Source organism: Dendrobates tinctorius, unplaced genomic scaffold, assembly GCF_039654945.1.
Source record: "Dendrobates tinctorius isolate UK_male_01 unplaced genomic scaffold, ASM3965494v1 ptg000011l, whole genome shotgun sequence".
NCBI classification, from domain to species: Eukaryota; Metazoa; Chordata; class Amphibia; order Anura; family Dendrobatidae; genus Dendrobates; species Dendrobates tinctorius.
Window position 1 is genome coordinate 50,617,882 of NW_027361679.1, and position 19,030 is coordinate 50,636,911.

The 19,030-nt window shown below is 42.8% G+C and overlaps 1 protein-coding gene across 1 annotated transcript in view; it reads left to right on the plus strand.

Annotated features, from left to right (window-relative positions):
* The window catches only part of FRAS1 (Fraser extracellular matrix complex subunit 1), a 692,624-nt gene that overhangs the window by 361,336 nt on the left and 312,258 nt on the right, over positions 1 to 19,030 (plus strand). Inside the window, exons 12-15 of the mRNA XM_073542109.1 lie at positions 798 to 945; positions 1,069 to 1,212; positions 1,840 to 1,974; positions 18,284 to 18,427. Of these exons, the coding sequence (XP_073398210.1) occupies positions 798 to 945; positions 1,069 to 1,212; positions 1,840 to 1,974; positions 18,284 to 18,427 (571 nt within the window). The remainder of the gene's footprint in view (positions 1 to 797; positions 946 to 1,068; positions 1,213 to 1,839; positions 1,975 to 18,283; positions 18,428 to 19,030) is intronic.

Below are 19,030 nucleotides of genomic sequence, written 5' to 3' on the forward strand. Positions count from 1 at the left end.
GGCAGGGAGCCGGGAGGGGGCGGGGCTTAGCGGCGCCGTGCGCTGCAGGAAATAAATGCTAGTGTGAAACTAGCCTTAATCATTTCTTATGTCTTATTATACTGTGTATAATTTTGCCAGATGACATGAAACAGTATGAAATAGAGTAGGAAATACTCTAAAATTTCCATCCTTTGTGCTGCTCAGTAAAAATTTAGATTCTGTGGAAGAATATTAAGATTTGAGAGTCCTCAGTGGTTGATACCTTTTAATGGCTAACTGAAAAGATGGTAACAAATTGCAAGCTTTCGAGACTACTCTGGTATCGTCATAAGGTATAGAATAACACAAAAGCTGAAGAGTCACATATAACACGGTACAAAGATATATTTCTTTTCCGATTTTGTGGACGGTCATTAGTTACTTGAGTTATAGGTGTAGAAGGCTGGAGGACTTACAACCTAGCAGACTACCTACAATAAATGACCTAGAGCCCAAGTAAAGGAGATAACGTGATTAAGGACAAACCCATGACACATCCTTCCTGGAAGCAATTGTATAATGTTTGAAAGCTGTTAAACTGATGTCAGTTGTCTTGATACATGGCACATCCGTGCAGTGCGTCAGTAGTTCTCTTGCCATTTTGTTCATTTTCCCATGAATCAAATGCACTTGGTTTTTTTTTTCTTTCTTGTCTAAAGCAATTCACTTGCCGTAAAAATGGTATCGATAATGAGTCTTCATAATATCTAGTTAGTATTCTAATTGTCAGCCTGTGTGTCTTTTTTTTTCTATCACCATATATTTACTTATTGAAGAATGGAGAAAAATGGAAAGAAGATGAATGTACCGAGTGTGAGTGTCAGAATGGTCACGTCACCTGCTTCTCTCCTTCCTGTTCATTGTGCCCGGTAGGAACCCTGACAGTAATTGAAGCTGGAGAATGCTGTCCTCAGTGCAAACTAGGTATTCTTATAACTTTTATTTCGAGTGCCTGAATTATGACATGTTTGAAGTATATTTTAGTATTTTTGCACAGTACAGAATATAAACATTTTATCTGTGCTTTCTACTCTATTTCAATCCTAGAGCAGTGTAACCCAGACTGCTTAACCTGCTCTCAGTCTATTGACCACTGTGACATCTGCCGTGATGAAGCTCGTGTGTTGCAGATGGGTCGCTGTGTGTACAGCTGCAACCCTGGATTCTATCTGGATGGGAGGACATGTTTAGGTAATTCATGTTGTGTCACGCTGAAAAGAACTTGGTCTTTTTATGTTTCCTATTACAGAAGCTGCGTGTGGCTGAGGTGTGAACCTTACCAGTATTATGTGCTGTACATTGTATATTGTATGAAGTTTCAGCACTTTAACACAAATTGTCCTCTTTTTGTATCATTTTACAATACTCATTATTTCTTCTTTAATAAGTTGTTTAAAAGGGTTGTCCGTGATTTATCAAACGAAAAACATAAAATATCCATTATTTTCCGATTTAATTCTTTGCTGCTCCAGTGCCGCCTTTTTTTTACACTGCCTGCCATTCTCCACCAGTATTACAGTAATAATATCACGTTCATCACTGACACTCTCACCGGTCTCTGTGGTTATGCGCCATACATGCCAACATCACTACTGTGACCAGTGATTGGTTTTAGCAGTCACGTGAATGTTGTATGTTTTGTCATCAATGTAGGACTATCTGGGTGAGCATAGCTAATCGGTGTTGTAATTACGATTAGATTTTTTTTTACTTAACTTGATACAAGGGCTCATATGTACAAAGATTTAAAGCAATAGCTGTTTTTAATTTAGTAATTTCTACATTATTTGCACTGCATTTGTGTTTCTTTTTGAACAGCTTGTAAAGAAGCCTGTGTCACTTGTAACAATGGGTTTGAGTGTACAACATGTGGTGGATCTCTCATGTTAAAAGAAGGACAGTGTGTGGAATCTTGTGGACCAGGATACTTCCAGAACCATGTAGTTTGTTCAGGTAAAGAATTCATCCTATTTATTCTGTAATTGTTGGCCTTAACTACTATCTATTCTATTATTTCTAAACACTATTTTTCGGTGATTACTTTGTATCTCCGTTCATACTGGACCTGTGGTGTAGTAACTACTGTGTCCACTAGGGGGCGCTGTGTGGATGTCCCAAGAGAAAGGATGAGTGACAGAATCCTGAAGGATGGTTATGTATCTCAAGGTGGGTGGCCTTGAGATGGAGACTTATGTATGTGTATTGATCAGCAATGATATTGCTGAGGTGTTGTTTCAAGGTGTAAGGGAGAAGTCTCCAGGTAACTAGAGAGATGGGCGGACTGGTTACCTACAAACCCACCCAGGGGGTGTGTTTAAGAACCCTATTGTAAAAGACTATATGAGTGTGTGAAGGACCTGTGATGAGGTCATAGTCATGTGACCCGGTGGGCTTGGCTATGGACCATATAATGTGGCCAGGGTAGGTCACATGAAGTGAATGCAGGGACCTGGTTGGTCCAGAGCGCAAGGTCCCGTGAGGAGAGTTGTCTCCTGGCTAACAGCCTGTGTGTGGCTGGGTGTAATGGCTGTCAGCGTCTGAGAGTCCCAGAGGAGAGAGTGGATGTCTGCAGCGTGGAGCAACAGCCATGAGAGAACCCTGAAGTGGGTGAGATAATTATGAGGCTGAAGAGCCTGTGTATGCTGGACATTGCTACCAGAGTGAAGCTATAATGGATGCTATGCTGTTATATGCCGTTTATGTTGCTTCTGTGGGTTTATGATGGAGGAATAAACCGCATGGACTATGTTATGACTTATGAAAACACGGTGCCGGATGTGTTTTGTTTGCTGCCTAGCGAGGATCCCCTAACTGAACAACAGCGCTACCTCACAATTGGTGGAGAAAACTATGGGCATTGTTGTAGCCTTGTTGCTAGGAGCAACGGAAGAGGACTGCAAAGTCAGTTGCTAAGGACAACGGTTTCCAAAAAGCGCATGTTGCAGTGCTGGCAACGCTGAGCCAGGAGGGCTGATGGTTGGGGAAGCCACTGCCCGGCTGTGGTTCTGGAACCGTGGGGCGGCCTAGTGAGTAAGGCACTGTCCGGATCGGTGAGCCCAGTGCGGCTGTTTCCCCAGGTGAAAGAGACTTATAGGATACCTCTGCGGTAGGGGGGTTCGAGAACCTGTGTGGCCAGCAGGTGACGGTCGTGAAAACCGTGTTGTACTATCCGGGGTCAGTGAGAAAGAGACTGTGGTGTGCTATAGGGTGCCTCTGTGGAGAAGAGGTATCCGAGGACCTGTGTGGCCGACACAGGTAACGGACAGGTGTTCGTGTTGTACTGACCTGGATCAGTGGGAAAGACTGTACCTGGAGGGTTCAGTGAGCAAGGTCCTGGAGGGTCAGTGTTGGGAGGTTCTGGGAGAAGAATCGGATCCCTGGAGCACGTGGTATGACCTTGGACCTTGTGAGGCGTGAGTGTTGGGCAGTCTCAGGAGGAGATGGATGTCCTGAAGAGCACCCGCTGAGCCCCTGGACCTGGTGAGGCCGGTGTGTTGGGAAACCCTGGGAGGAAGGCCGCTCCCTGAATAACACCCGGTGCGCCCTATGTGTTGGACGGTCTCAGGCAGAGACGGTACGTCCTGAATAGCACACAGACAGGACACGTGAGTTTTTTTGTGTGGTGTTTTTTTTTTTTCTTCTTTTCTCAACTCAGCCTGCGGTGGCTCAGTGGGAGTCAAGAAGGTGACAAGCGGCTTGCTGTAACTCGGCGGGGTTACAAAGGGGACAAGCGGCTTCCGGTAACTCGACGGGGTTACGAAGGGGACAAGCGGCTTCCGGTGGATCGGCGGGTCCACGAAGACAGCTGGTGTGGTGTTGGTGATCGGTGACAGCAGGAGCTGTGGTGGTGCCAGCAAGGACTTGTGTGGTATCGTTAAAAGAGACAAACTGTTGTGTGAATTGTGGTCTGAGGGTATAACGGACATGGGGAAATCTCGAAAGGAGGCTGTGGCCCAAATCGGGGTGGTAGCCCAAAAGGGGGTGGAGTCCAGAAAGGGGGCGGTAGCCCAAATCGGGGTGGTAACCCAAAAAGAAGTGGAGCCCCAGAAGGGGGCGGTGACCGAAATTGAGGTGGTAACCGAAAAAGGGGTGGTGTCCCGGGAGGGGGCGGTGACCCAAATTGGGGTGGTTCAGGAAATGGCAGCACTGGTTGCCTCAGTGGGTATGTCTGGGGAACCGTAGTGTGTCTGTATGAGTTTTGAGGAGTACGGCATGTATTTTCCGGATAATGACGGGCTACAGGTGTGTACCATGATGCTGCACCGGGAAGGAGTCTTTGGTAGACTGGACTCAGAGAGTCAGGTGACTCTGACAGGAGCTCCTCTCGTTTTATCTCTGACTGAGAAAAACGCCAGGGTTCGCTGTAAACATGGGGTCACAGTGAACTATGCAGTAGACAGAGTAATGTTCGAGGGGACCAAAGGTGGTGAGTGCCAAGGGGGTGGGATACCACGTGACTTAGTCTATGCCTTGGAGAGGGGCCGGGATTTTGTGTTGTTTGATGATGTATGGTTGGACGATGGAGACAGTTCGACTGTGGGGCCAGCAGACACTGAGACAGTGACGGCTCCTGATGTGGACAGGTCAGAGGTAGAACTGACCGGAAGAAGTACGTCTGCCCAACTTACAGACCTGACGTCTCGTGATATGACGGATGGTGGGCTGGGACATGAGACGACTGGGGTAAAAACACAGTTAAACGGTAACGGGACGGTTCACTCGACTGACGGGACTGACCCAATGGTACCCTTTGACAATATAATCAAAGAAGTAGTGGTGCGACACGTGCTGGCCAAAAGGGAACAAGATCATGAGATACAGTTAATAAAAGAGACAGTGGAAGAACATCTTGAACGAGAAAGAGTCCTGAGACAAATGGCCGAGCACAGGGTGGAGGGGATCGAGAAAGAAGTCTTGGAGCTCAGAGGTCACCTGTCCACCTGGCAAAGTGTGAACGACAACCTCAAGGAAGAGATGGAGGAACTCAGAGGAGTAGTAAAAAGTCTTCTGCGGGAGAAGTTGGACGAAGACTTACCGCGGGTGAGCGCGAGTGAAAATAAGACAGAACTGCCAGTAGCCATTGTGGCAAAGGGTCATGAAGTGATCAAATTGTGTGAAGTTGGTGAGTTAAGAACTGAAAAAGACAGTCACCCGGTCGGGTCAACGATAGTGAGGGAAGTGTCCGTGGTAAAGCTAGAGCCTTCGGTCCAGGAAGAGAGCAAGACCACGACCTTCCAGTCTGTGATTGATGTACCAGAGGACATGCAAGAAGCCTGTGCTGAGGAAGGTGTGCATGAGGCATTCAAAGAGGCGGTCAAAGCGTGTAAGGTGCACTGGGCACCTGAGACTCGGCAGTTGGTGATAGTATCAGCCAGAGAAGATACATCAAACCGAGTAGCTGTCCTGAAGGAGATGCATCTACAATGTCTCCACGCCAAACAGCTCGTCAGGCGGAGTAATGTGAAGGCTGCTCGACACCTAGAGTTAGCAAGGGAGGCTATGGATCGCCTGGGTTTGCGGAAAGATGTGGTTCCGGTACCCAAAGCTCTGATTGTGAGAATCATTGGAAGATCCGGGAAGGTAATGCAAGACCTTGTGAATATCTCCGGTGTGGTGAGGGTGAGGTGGGGTACCTGCAAGAAATTGAGCAGTTGAGGCTGGACCGCCGGCGAATTAATAAAGAAGTACGGAATACCAGGTGGCGGCCGCCTTCATCCCAAGATGTAAGGACCCGAAGGGTTCCGCTAAGAAGTGAGAGGGCAGATGACCGAAGAATGTCAGCAAGTGGCAGTTCAACGGGCCGTACGACGTTGAGAGACCGTAGTTCCTGTGAAACCCTGAATGAGTCAGACTCAGGCCAGACAGTAGGCCCGATTAAGACTGATGACTGTACCAACCGGGGGAGCTGGTTAGGGAACGGAACTATCAGGGAGAGGAATGTGGTGACTAGACAGTGTCTGATGACGCAGACAAACTGTAATTGGAGGGCCAAAGATCAGGGCCGATATTCTGACCGCTGGGGGTGGGGGAGGCCTAACGTAGAGATGAGACCGTATGACAGATGGAGACGGGTCTCTCGACCTGTGGGGCAAAGTGTAATGAGTGCCCGGTCTCGAGAGCCGGATGTGATGTGTGTTCAACGCCACAAGTTTGAACAGAGGGGGGAGGTATGTGGTGTAGTAACCATTGTGTCCACTAGGGGGCGCTGTGTGGATGACCCAAGAGAAAGGATGAGTGGCAGAATCCTGAAGGATGGTTATGTATCTCAAGGTGGGTGGCCTTGAGATGGAAACTTATGTATGTGTATTGATCAGCAATGATATTGCTGAGGTGTTGTTTCAAGGTGTAAGGGAGAAGTCTCCAGGTAACGGTGGCTCAGTGGTTAGCGCTGCAGCCTTGCAGCGCTGAGGTCCTGGGTTCGTATCCCACCAAGGACAACATCTGCAAGGAGTTTGTATGTTCTCCCCGTGTTTGCGTGGGTTTCCTCCAGGCACTCCGGTTTCCTCCCACATTCCAAAAGACATACTGATAGGGAATTTAGATTGTGAGCCCCATCGGGGACAGTGATGATGTGTGCAAAACTGTAAAGCGCTGCGGAATATGTTAGCGCTATATAAAAATAAAGATATATAAAAAATAAAGATATATATAACTAGAGAGATGGGCGGACTGGTTACCTACAAACCCACCCAGGGGGGTGTGTTTAAGAACCCTATTGTAAAAGACTATGTGAGTGTGTGAAGGACCTGTGATGAGGTCATAGTCTTGTGACCCAATCAATGTGGCTATGGACCATATAATGTGGCCAGGGTAGGTCACATGAAGTGAATGCAGGGACTTGGTTGGTCCAGAGCGGAAGGTCCCGTGAGGAGAGTTGTCTCCTGGCTAAAAGCCTGTGTGTGGCTGGGTGTAATGGCTGCCAGCGTCTGAGAGTCCCAGAGGAGAGAGTGGATGTCTGCAGCGTGGAGCAACAGCCATGAGAGAACCCTGACGTGGGTGAGATAATTATGAGGCTGAAGAGCCTGTGCATGCTGGACATTGCTACCAGAGTGAAGCTATAATGGATGCTATGCTGTTATATGCCGTTTATGTTGCTTCTGTGGCTTTATGATGGAGGAATAAACCGCATGGACTATGTTATGATTTATGAAAACATGGTGCCGGATGTGTTTTGTTTGCTGCCTAGTGAGGATCCCCTAACTGAACAACAGCGCAACCTCACAACCCACACACACATGATACACCATTTGAAAGGTAAACTTGCCTTCTTTAGCAAGAAAATAGCCAAACAAACCACACATCCACGATTTGATCACAAAATACAGTTTAAACATTAATTTTCATAAACCTGCAGTAAGGAAAAATGACCTGCAGGTGGCACCACAGCACCCCAAGCACACTACCACAAAGCTGCTTACAGACATCACAAACATATCCAAACTTTTGCCTTGGGGGCTTTCCAGCTTGCCAAACTCCTTACCGAGCCTATTTTAGCCAAATTGGAGGATTACACACTTCACTGAGGGTGAGGAACATATGCAAACACATTTGTAAACATGCACTTCCCATTGAATTGCACACTTGATCCGTTCATACTTCACCCACACAAACAAATGATACACCATTTAAAAGCCCAAATTACTTGCAGGTGGCAGCACACAACCCCAATCACACTACCACAAAGCTGCTTACAGACATCACAAACAAATCCAAACATTTGCCTTGGGGTCTTTCCAGCTTGCTCATGTGCTTGCCCAGCCTATTTCAGGCACATTGATTGCACACTTCACTGCAGGTGAGTCACATATGCAAACATCTGTATACATGCACTGCTTTTTCGGTGATTACTTCGCCCCACACGCATAAACGATATACAGTCTTATGTATAAGTTTGGGCACCCCTATTAATGTTAACCTTTTTTCTTTATAACAATTTTGGTTTTTGCAACAGCTATTTCAGCTTCATATATCTAATAACTGATGGACTCAGTTATATTTCTGGATTCAAATGAGGTTTATTGTACTAATAGAAAATGGGCAATCTGCATTTTAATAAAATTTGACTGGTGCAAAAGTATGGGCACCTCAACATAAAAGTGACATTAATATTTCGTAGATCCTCCTTTTGCAAAAATAACAGCTTCTAGTCGCTTCCTGTAGCTGTTAATGAGTTCCTGGATCCTGGATGAAGGTATTTGTGACCATTCCTGTTTACAAAACAATTCCAGTTCAGTTAAGTTTGATGGTCGCCGAGCATGACCAGCCCGCTTCAAATCATCCCACAGATGTTCAATGATATTCAGTTCTGGGGACTGGGATGGCCATTCCAGAACATTGTAATTGTTCCTCTGCATGAATGCCTGAGTAGATTTGGAGCGGTGTTTTGGATCATTGTCTTGCTGAGTTATCCATCCCCTGCGTAACTTCAACTTCGTCACTGATTCTTGCACATTATTGTCAAGAATCTGCTGATACTGAGTTGAATCCATGCGACCCTCAACTTTAACAAGATTCCCGGTGCTGGCATTGGCCACACAGCCCCAAAGCATGATGGAACCTCCACCAAATTTTACTGTGGATAGCAAGTGTTTTTCTTGGAATGCTGTGTTTTTTAGCCTCCATGCATAACGCCTTTTTGTATGACCAAACAACTCAATCTTTGTTTCATCAGTCCACAGGACCTTCTTCCAAAATGTAAGTGGCTTGTCCAAATGTGTTTTTGCATACCTCAGGCAACTCTGTTTGTGGCGTGCTTGCAGAAACGGCTTCTTTCGCATCACTCTCCCATACAGCTTCTCCTTGTGCAAAGTGCGCTGTATTGTTGACGATGCACAGTGACACCATCTGCAGCAAGATGATGCTGCAGGTCTTTGGAATGTAATCAAGAGGATGATGGATAGTCACAAGCCATCAAATAGAGAAGAAATGCTTAAATTTTTGCGCCAGAAGCCGTGTGAAAGACTGGTGGCAACCATGCCAAGACACATGAAAGCGGTTTTTAAAAATCATGGTTATTCCACAAAATATTGATTTCAGAACTCTTCCTGAGTTAAAACATTAGTATTGTTGTTTCTAAATGATTATGAACTTGTTTTCTTTGCATTATTTGAGGTCTGAAAGCACTTCTTTTTTTTATTTTGACCATTTTTCTTTGTCAGAAAAAAAATGCAAAATTTATTGCTTGGAAATGTGGAGACATGTTGTCAGAAGTTTATAGAATAAAAGAACAGTTTACATTTTACTCAGAAAATATACCTATAAAGAGAAAAATCAGACAAACTGAACATTTGAAAGTGCCCTCTTAATTTTTGCCACGCACCATATTTTTTGTATTATAAGATGCACTTTTTCCCCAAAAGTTTTTGGGGAAAATGGGGGTGCATCTTATAATGCGTATATACCTTACCGGTACCATAGCTGCAGGCTGGGACGAGGGGCTGCCTGGCGGTGCTACGGGGGTGTCTGGCACTGCTGCCCGGGTCTCCGGTGCTACTGAGGGCGTCTCTGATGCTGCCGGGGCTCTGCCGACATTTTGCAAAAAGCCAGAGCCCTGGCAGTTCCATGGTTTCTGTGCGGAGGACTCCGAAAAAATGGCCGCCAGGGGTGGCGCATGCACAGATGGAGATCTCGGCACCAATATCTCGGGAGATGAGATCTCAGCGCTGAAATCTCATCTCCCGAGATCTCCATCTGCGCACAGGAAACTGACGGGGCTCTGGCCTTTCACAAAATGTCGGTAGACCCCGCAGAAGCATTGGAGACCCCCGCAGCATTACCGGAGACCCCCGCAGCATCACCGGGCAGCAGCACTGGACACCTCGTAGCACTACCGAGCACCCGCAGCAGCGATGCGCAGCACATCGGAACACCCCCTTATCCCAGCCTGCAGCATCACCCCACTCCTGCCTCCTCCAGCAGCGACCCTGGGATCCCGCTTCACCGCAGCCACTACGCCCGGTAAGCAATAAGATGCATGGATTTTGCCTTGGCAGATTTTTATTCTTCCCTCATGGGATTTTAGCTTGAAACTGACCTGACTGTGCATTATTATAAGCTAAACTTCTGAGGAAAGAACTACTGCATTTCAAGATTACGAGCTTTTTCCATTATGTAACTTGCTTCTCCAATGTCAGAATGACTCTAGAAGGCACTATATACCGATATGGAGGCACTTTGACACAGATTTGTTGCACAACTGGGCGATGGTAAATTGTAAAGAAACCTGTTATATGTTTAACCGTTTTCATCTAATGCAACTGGTGGACCCTATACAAGTTGTATCCTTAATAAGTATCAATGTAACAAGCCTGTTCTGTTAGACAATTATATCTTCGCTGTCCAGTTAAAGTACTGAATCTTTACGATTGTACATGTTTGTGTAGGCAAATGCTCTTGTTACAGTAAGATTCTGGGAAATTTTCTTCATTGGTTCCCATGGGAATAAATCCAATTTGCTTTAGTTCCGCCTGGCTGCTCTGATTGTATAATATAGAGCTAGTGGAGAAAGCTTCAAATTTCACTGTGCCCATAATTCATTTCCAACAATCCTTGGGAAAAAAAGACCTCCGGCTAGTGTCTCATAGCAATCTGTACTGCAGCAATCGGTGTGCTTTTGTGGTATTATTTTTTACTGGCAAACTTCATCTCTATATTTCCCAAAAGACAAAATGCTATTTTATAATTTTCAGCGTGATAGCTATTGTCTCTAAATAATACTAACGAGCGTTGCTTGCTAAAAATAAATTTGGTCATATTAGTATATGTACCATGTCTGCTCATCCCTTATTTAAAAAAGTACACAGTCTATGATCAGCTTTAAAGAAAATGTGACGCTAGCAACTCACGGACAGGCCATGACACATAGAAGTCAGATGTTCAGGGGTCAGTACTAAGGGAGCACGTAGTAAACTAAGGAAAAATATGAAGGCGCAAGTCAGGTCACAGTCCAGGGTCAGAATACCAGAGAAATAGCGGATAAGCAAAGGGGCAATAACAAGCGACTAGTCAGAACATGATCCAAAGGTCAGCAGCAGAATATCAGTGGCAAAGGGGCAATAACAAATGGGTAGTCAGAACACGGTCCAAATTTCAGCCCGAAGTAGATCAGAATTCACAGCATGAGAATCAGGCAAACAAAGACCAGAGAGCATAAGCTTTTGACTGGCAGTGATCCAGGCCAGACAGTTCACCTAAATAGCAGGACAATTACTAAGAACAGGGAGCATCTGGTGAAATCTCTGCACCTCCTAGTTTCAGATAGTTTAAATGAGCTGTCAATCAAAGCACTGACAGCTCAGCATGCCCCAGCACAGGATAGGACACTCTGAATGGAGGAATTGAGACAGAAAATATGAAAGTTGTATGGTACCATGCAGTATTATTCTCTTTGGATCTTACATGAATTTGGGTATAGATTTTACATCCATTTCAAATTCAAGCAACATTCTGCATCAAAAGCATCTGAATTAAGTTTACACAAGCCATGCTAGCACATTCAGGCCACTTTGTTTGCTCAATGAAGCATGATCAATGTGTGATCTGACCTTGTTTTGTTGAAAAACAATTGTTGGGGTACTTTAGAGAAATGGCCTTACCACTGGTTCAACCACCAAATTAATGTAACGCCAAGCTGTTCTTGGAGTACGGAAGGGTCCTGCTAAAGTAAATTATGCCAACCCATGCTATAATCCTGGAAGTAGGATACATGTGACATTTCTTTGTGAAGACCTCTTCATAGTGTGCCCCATCTGCTATCCAGATGGGAAACAGAGGCTGGAATTGAGCAATGGAGGCTGTAATGTAGCTCTATCCTCTTAAGTGATGAATTCCTCTTTTTTTCTTGATACGATAGCTGGAGATTGGTCTGGAGACCATGGAACAAACTCCATAAAAAAGTCTTCATTTATGGAAATGTAACACAAGTCCTGCTTCCAGGATTATGGTGTAGTGTGGCATAATGTTCGTAGTCAGACCTCTCTGGTGTTCATTCTAGGTACAACAACAGTTCAGTGTTCTATTGATGTAGTATTAGAACCAGTGGTTTGGTAATTTCTTCAAAGTGTTCTATTGGGCAGTTTTTCAACACGACAACATTAGACTTGTTGCCCGTGTTACTGTGAGCAGATTGTATTACCTAAATGTGCTACTGTGGCCTGCAGTGTCTGTGGACTTTTCTCCCATTGAGCACATATAAGACATAATGGGTTAGCAATTGTAAAAGGAGCTGCCAGCAGCGGATCTTGATGATGATTTGTTTGCCCATGTTACCGTAATTAAACATGGAAGAACATTCCTTAGACCATTAATAACGTTATTGATAGCATGCCAAGGCATGTAAGTGCATGTTTTTCTACTAGTGGCACTCATACTGGATCGCTTTATTATATAATTTGCATATCATTATCATTGGCTATTGATCATGTGATTTCCATAATTGCATGACTTTTCCTTCTTGGTGATGCAATTTCAGTGTTGAGGAATGTATGTATTAGTTCTCTTCGCTTCCTTGTCAAATACTACTTTGCTGAATTTTCACGGCACTGAACTTATTGCCTCTGAATGCAACTAAATCCCAGCTAGAGCGATGAATTTATAAGTGCAGCATGTCACTGTAAATATAGCTGACATTTGGCTTTAGTATTGTCAGGCCGGGCATGGTATAAGCCTGCACTGAAAGCTTTCATTTTACAAACCTAAGCTGGCAGTCATCTCGTCAGATAGATCAATTATAGCCCAAATCTTCATGATTTATTTCTACATTCCTTACTTTAAGTTATCCTTATGTTTTTACAATAAATTGTACCACTTAGTAGATATCATAAGAAAATGTTACAATTGAGGTGGTTTGATAAAAAAGATGCATTCAAAGTATGAGTTTTACATTCATTTTTTTTTTATTTAAAGACGACCTATTACCTCCTGGGAAACTAAATGTAAACCTTTCTCAAGTATGTACAAGTTACATAATTTCCTCATTAATAAATGAAAAAAAAACTCGCCTTTTAAGGAAAGGAGACTGAAGTCGATGCCAGATGGGCTGTCCACTTTCTCACTGATTTGTACTTTTGGAGACAGAAAAGTGTGCTAGGATACTGGAATGGTGCAGCATGTATGCAACACCGGAGAGTCTCTTCATGATTAATTATTTTATTTGAGTGTCAATGTAAGATGCATCACTGTATATTATGGAGCAGCAAGAAGAGAGGATACAAGCAGCAGTGTAGCTAAATAAGAAGTGGTTTAGCTACTGCTGACCCTATTTAGTATGTAGTATAGAAAATTAAGATTAACTGTATAGAAGCAGTGGTGGTTTAGCATTAGATTAACCCTTTAGAAGTAACGATTTCCTCCTGCAAATTAATCCTTAAGGAGACCCTTTCAGCAGTTTTAGCATATTAAACAGCCTAGTAATATTGACTGCAGAGCTGAGTAAAACACAGCTTTTATCTTTCATTTTCTCCTCTCGGTTGTAGAGGTATTATTTTGTGAAGTTTGTTATAAATTATGTTACAGTTCAACTCTGTGCTTCCAGAGATTTGTCTCTAGGGGCTTGTACTTCTTCCCCTGCAAAACATTGACCAATCATAAGCAGGTAAAATCGTTCAAGGTAAAAAAAACCACACCCTCCTCTCCTTACCGATCTCTGCAGCAACTTTGCAGAGGTACAGCAGAGCTTTATGTATCACTCCAAACACTTGCAGATCTCATCTCGCACTGCTGTCAGCTCTAACTCTCCCCCACAGTGACTGTATGCAGTGAGATGAGATCTGGAAGTTTCACTCAAATCTGCAGTCACTGTTCTATAGTGTGGCCAGTTTAATATGCTTAAACTGGTGAAAGGTCATCTTTAAGAAGCAGTTATGTCCTCTTAGGGTGCTTTCACAAGGCGTTCATGCACCCATTCGGTGGCCCCTTCGGGGCTTACACCCGAATCCCCTGGAAAACTGAGTTCGGATGTATGTGCCGACGGGGCCAGAGGCTATAATGGTGCCAGTAGGCATACACACTCGAAAATTATGCATGGCAGTGCACATGTTTACTTTGTAACACCATTATAGTCTTTGGTCCCATCAGCGCATACGTCCAAATCCCGTTTTGCAGGAGGTTCGGACGTAAACCCCGACGGTTCCATCGAGCAGGTGCCTAAACGCAGTGTGAAAACACCCTTACTGTAGCTGGTGTGCAAAATACTCAGGAGACATAGAGTATAACAAGATGTCCCTAGGTAACATTATTTAGCATTTATTTAATTACTTGTTGTGCTCGCTTATATAGCGACAACGTATTCTGCAGCGTCTTACAGACATTGTCATGACGTTCCCCATTGGGTCGTTCTAAATTCCCTACTAGTATGTGTTTGTATGAAGTAAAGTTTGTGATTCTGGTTGAAGAGGAAGAACGTTCTCACCTTAATTGCAATTCACCGATTCACTGCTTATTGGGATGCTCTGATGATAATCATCATGTAAATTAATATTTTAAGTAAATTTATGAGACAAATAGGTTTATCAATTCTCCCACTGTATTCATTGGAATTGATAGAATGACTAGCCTCAGTTTATTTGTTTTCTCAAAATTGATAGATCCTCTTTAAATAAGTAAATAGTGGTAAATAGTGACTTTAAGGCTATATGCGCACGTTGCGGATTTGCTTGCGGAAATATCTGCGCGGATTCTGCATCTTTTGGCAGAAAACGCACTGTAAATTCCGCACTTTTTTTTGCGGATTTTGTGTTTTTGATACAGATTTACATGCAGATTTCTATGTGGCTTTGTTTGCAAATTTATTAGCTCAGTAAAGATATATTAATGTAAAAAAAATTGTCATTTCCTTGTCCAACCTGCATTGTTGATGTGCTTCAACCAAGGTAGGCTCTATTATACAGGGTGGGCCATTTATATGGGAATGGTTGGTGATATAAACTTCCTGGCACATTATTATATGGGGGAAAACTTTTCAAGATGGGTGGTGACCATGGCGTCCATTTTGAAGTCGGCCATTTTGGATCCATCTTTATTTTTTCAATGGGAAGAGGGTCATGTTACACGTCAGACTTATTGAGAATTTCACAAGAAAAACAATGGTGTGCTTGGTTTTAACGTAACTTTATTCTTTCATGAGTTATTTACAAGTTTATGATCACTTATAAAATGTGTTCCAAGTGCTGCCCATTGTGTTGGATTGTCAATGCAACCCTCTTCTCCCACTCTTGAAACACTGATAGCCACATCGCAGAAGAAATGCTAGCACAGGATTCCAGTATCCGTTGTTTCAGATGCTGCACATCTCGTATCTTCACAGGATAGACAATTGCCTTCAGATGACCCCAAAGATAAAAGTCTAAGGGGGTCAGATCGGGAGACCTTGGTGGCCATTCAACTGGCCCACAACGACCAATCCACTTTCCAGGAAGCTGTTCATGTAGGAATGCTCGGACCTGACACCAATAATTGATGGTATGGTGTGGTATATGGGGTACAAAGATACTGGGGCCATTCTTCATCTGTTGAAACCTCAATGCCACTGATATCTGAAATTGCTACATGATGATGTGTTGCCCTCTTTTTGCACTGAAGATGGCACATTCCCTAAGTTTTTCCAGCAAGTTGGTGCACCACCACATTATGGATGTCAGGTCTGAGCATTCCTACAAGGAATCTGACCCCCTTAGACTAGCATTTCTTCTGCAGTGTTGCTATCAGTGTGTCAAGAGTGGGAGAAGAGGGTTGCATTGACAATCCAACACAATGGGCAGCACTTTGAACACATTTTATAAGTGGTCATAAACTTGTAAATAACTCATGGAAGAATAAAGTTATGATAAAACCAAGCACACCATTGTTTTTCTTGTGAAATTCTCAGTAAGTTTGATGTGTCACATGACCCTTTTCCCATTGGGAAAAAATAAAGTTGGATCCAAAATGGCCAACTTCAAAATGGCCGCCATGGTCACCACCCATCTTGAAAAGTTTCCCCCCTCCCATATACTAATGTGCCACAAACAGGAAGTTGATATCACCAACCATTCCCATTTTATTTAGGTGTATCCGTATAAATGGCCCACCCTGTAGATTCTCCGCCCACACACTCTTCCTCCTTCCGGCATAATTTCCTTTTACAAATCTGCTGTGTTTTTGACTCCAAATCCGCAGCAAATCCGCTAACCTTTTTACACCTTTGTTTTTGCTGCAGATTTGAGTGACTCAATGGGTGAAAAACTCTGCAGATCCACAAAAAGAATTGACATATTGCCGAAAATAAAACGCTGCGATCAAGGACGAAATTTTCCTCATTATGTGCACAACAATTGTGGATTCTCATTGATTAACTTTGCTTTAGGAATCCTTTGTGTTTTTGGTGCAATTCCGCGCAGGAAATAACGCTGCGGATCTGCAACAAATCCACATTGTGTCCACATAGCCTAAGAATTGTAATGTACATAGGAAATGTAAACTTAGTAGTAAAAAGAAAACTTTGGTCAACATATGACCATAAAACCTACAGTAAAATACATCTCCCAGATATGGATACATCTATCAGAGAGCAGTATATGCACCCACTCAGAGTTTTCAACTTCCAAACAAGACTTAAAGAAACTCCAGTAATCAACTTACAGAACGTTATAGAGAAGGTGGTGTGAACAGGCACTGTTCTGTCACAACACCCTCAGCACAAAACTGTTTTTCAATTCTCACACTGTTTAGGTCAGTCCTCTCTAAGAGGTGTTTGGAAGGCACGTCTATAGCTCAGGTTCCTATTTGGGTTTATGAACATGATAGAAGGCTATTCCTTCTTTGGACCATCCTGAGCCAGAGCTGAATGTAGCGCTCCCTGTTAGACTTGACCTTGTCCATGTATTCCTTTGAATGTCATTCACCTGTGAACCGACCACTTTTCACATTACTAGAAAAAATGTGTGGGGATGGATCAAATAAAGAATTTCGCCATGATGTCTGAAGTACGTAAAATCAAGATCATATTGATTACTCTTAAACATGAATGCACAAGCATGCCACCCTGGCGTACTCGCTACGGTCATGACAAGAGTATGCATGCCTTGTACATAAAACTGAAAGAGTCAAATAAGGATAAGCTGGTTTCTGTACGGAAAAGTGAGTTCACCTCAAGCATACACTTTAGGCTCACCTCTGAATGAGGTGATATTTGCTATCAGAATTACTGCGTTTTCAAGTTACGGTATATCATTGAATAGATGTACTTCTGTGTTTGTCAAAGATTTTCCCTGCAGTACCCAGTATAACATTAGACACGATGGGCCCCATTTATTATTGCGTTTGCACCTTTTTCTTGTTTGGTTTCCAGAGGTTTTTTTGCCTGTTTTTCATTTGCTCCTAATTTTTTTTAATTTACACTTCGTTAAAAAAAATTTTTTAATACAGTATGTATTAGCTTGTTTGTTTTTGTTGTTTTGTTTTTATTCTTCGCCAATGTGCGTGGACTTTTGGGTTTCCACATGTTCTTAACTGATTTATCACTTGCAACTCTGTAAAACGTTGCACAGTTTGGTGGCAATGTATTCCAGTTAAACCCTGAAGTGATTTTATGTCCACCAGGTATTTTCCCACAAATCTTGGGCCTTTTACGAAAAATTGCAACTTTTTGCACTAAAAAGTCACAAAAAAGGATAAAGCCACAAAAAAAGACCATTTTTGCCTTTGGGCAAAATTCATGAACCATGTGCACCATTTTGAAGAAATTAGCTTAAAAAAACTGTTACAAATACCACAACACAATAAAGAAAAGTAACCTTAATAAAAATAAAAACGCATTAAATATTGTGTGTACTTCTTGATGTTGGGATTAGGAACAAATAGTCGCATCGAGTTTTAGACTTTTTTATTAATTGAGTTAAACAACTAGCTGCCGGTCACTCGGGAAGGAGTATTCCTTTGTGGTGAGGAGTGACTTAGCTGGAAAGGGAGCTAGACCTAAAATGGTAGAGCATATGCCAGAATTAAAGGGAACATGTCACGTGAAAAAAACGCTATTAATATGCAGGTTGATAGCTTTTTGACACTTTTTATATTCCTATAATTAAAAGATTCTATATGTGATGTGAGTTATACAGAGATCCGAATAATATTAGGGTAATTCTGTTTATGCCATTTTTTTACAATACTGGTGGTTTGGGAAAGTAGTGCGTACACTTTTACTTCTTTGACTGTCCATTTTTGCATTCATTGTTTGATTTATCCCAGCACTTTATATGATTTTTAACTTCTCATTACATTTTTTTTTTAGTTTGCCATGAATCCTGCTCAGAATGTCACGGATCTTTAGAAAGTGATTGCACAACATGCAAGGACCCATTACAAGTGAGACATGGAGGTCGCTGTGTAGACAGCTGTGGTCCAGGATTCTATGTGCAGAATGGAACCTGTGCAGGTAATCCTATTTATCAGTTACCTTATGTGACCCCGGTGAGATGAAATGTGTACGTCTGACTTAGAACTGATCTCATTTCCAAATAATAAAATACCTGCATTTGTAGAGCATGTTGCAACATATTAAAACTAAGCTAATGTGCCGGGAACAAGAAATATCTACTCATTTATTTTTAGTTGGCATTAATAGCGAATCCTTCATGTAGTGTAAAACAGTTTTGTTAATCACATTTGAAATCTGAAATACGAGATTGCAGTCTTGTGAGGAACAAGGCAGAGCTAGGATGACTACACTGGTTATTAGGTGGATGATTTATGAAGGCTGCGCCGGACAAAATCCAAAAATTAGTTAGAACATTATTGTGCAATTTAAATTATTATATATTATACTACAATTGCATTACATTTACAACTTTATCACTTGGACATTTTTAAGTACTATTTCATGGTAAAATATGTAATGAGTATTGCCTGTTGAATATGGCTAAAGAAAATGCTTTCAGAGAAGTTAAAAACACAAGGCAACAGCAATTAAACAGTTGAGTATAAAGACCTCTAAACATAGTAAATGGGTCGGCCGGCAGTCTGTGTATTGAGGCTCCTG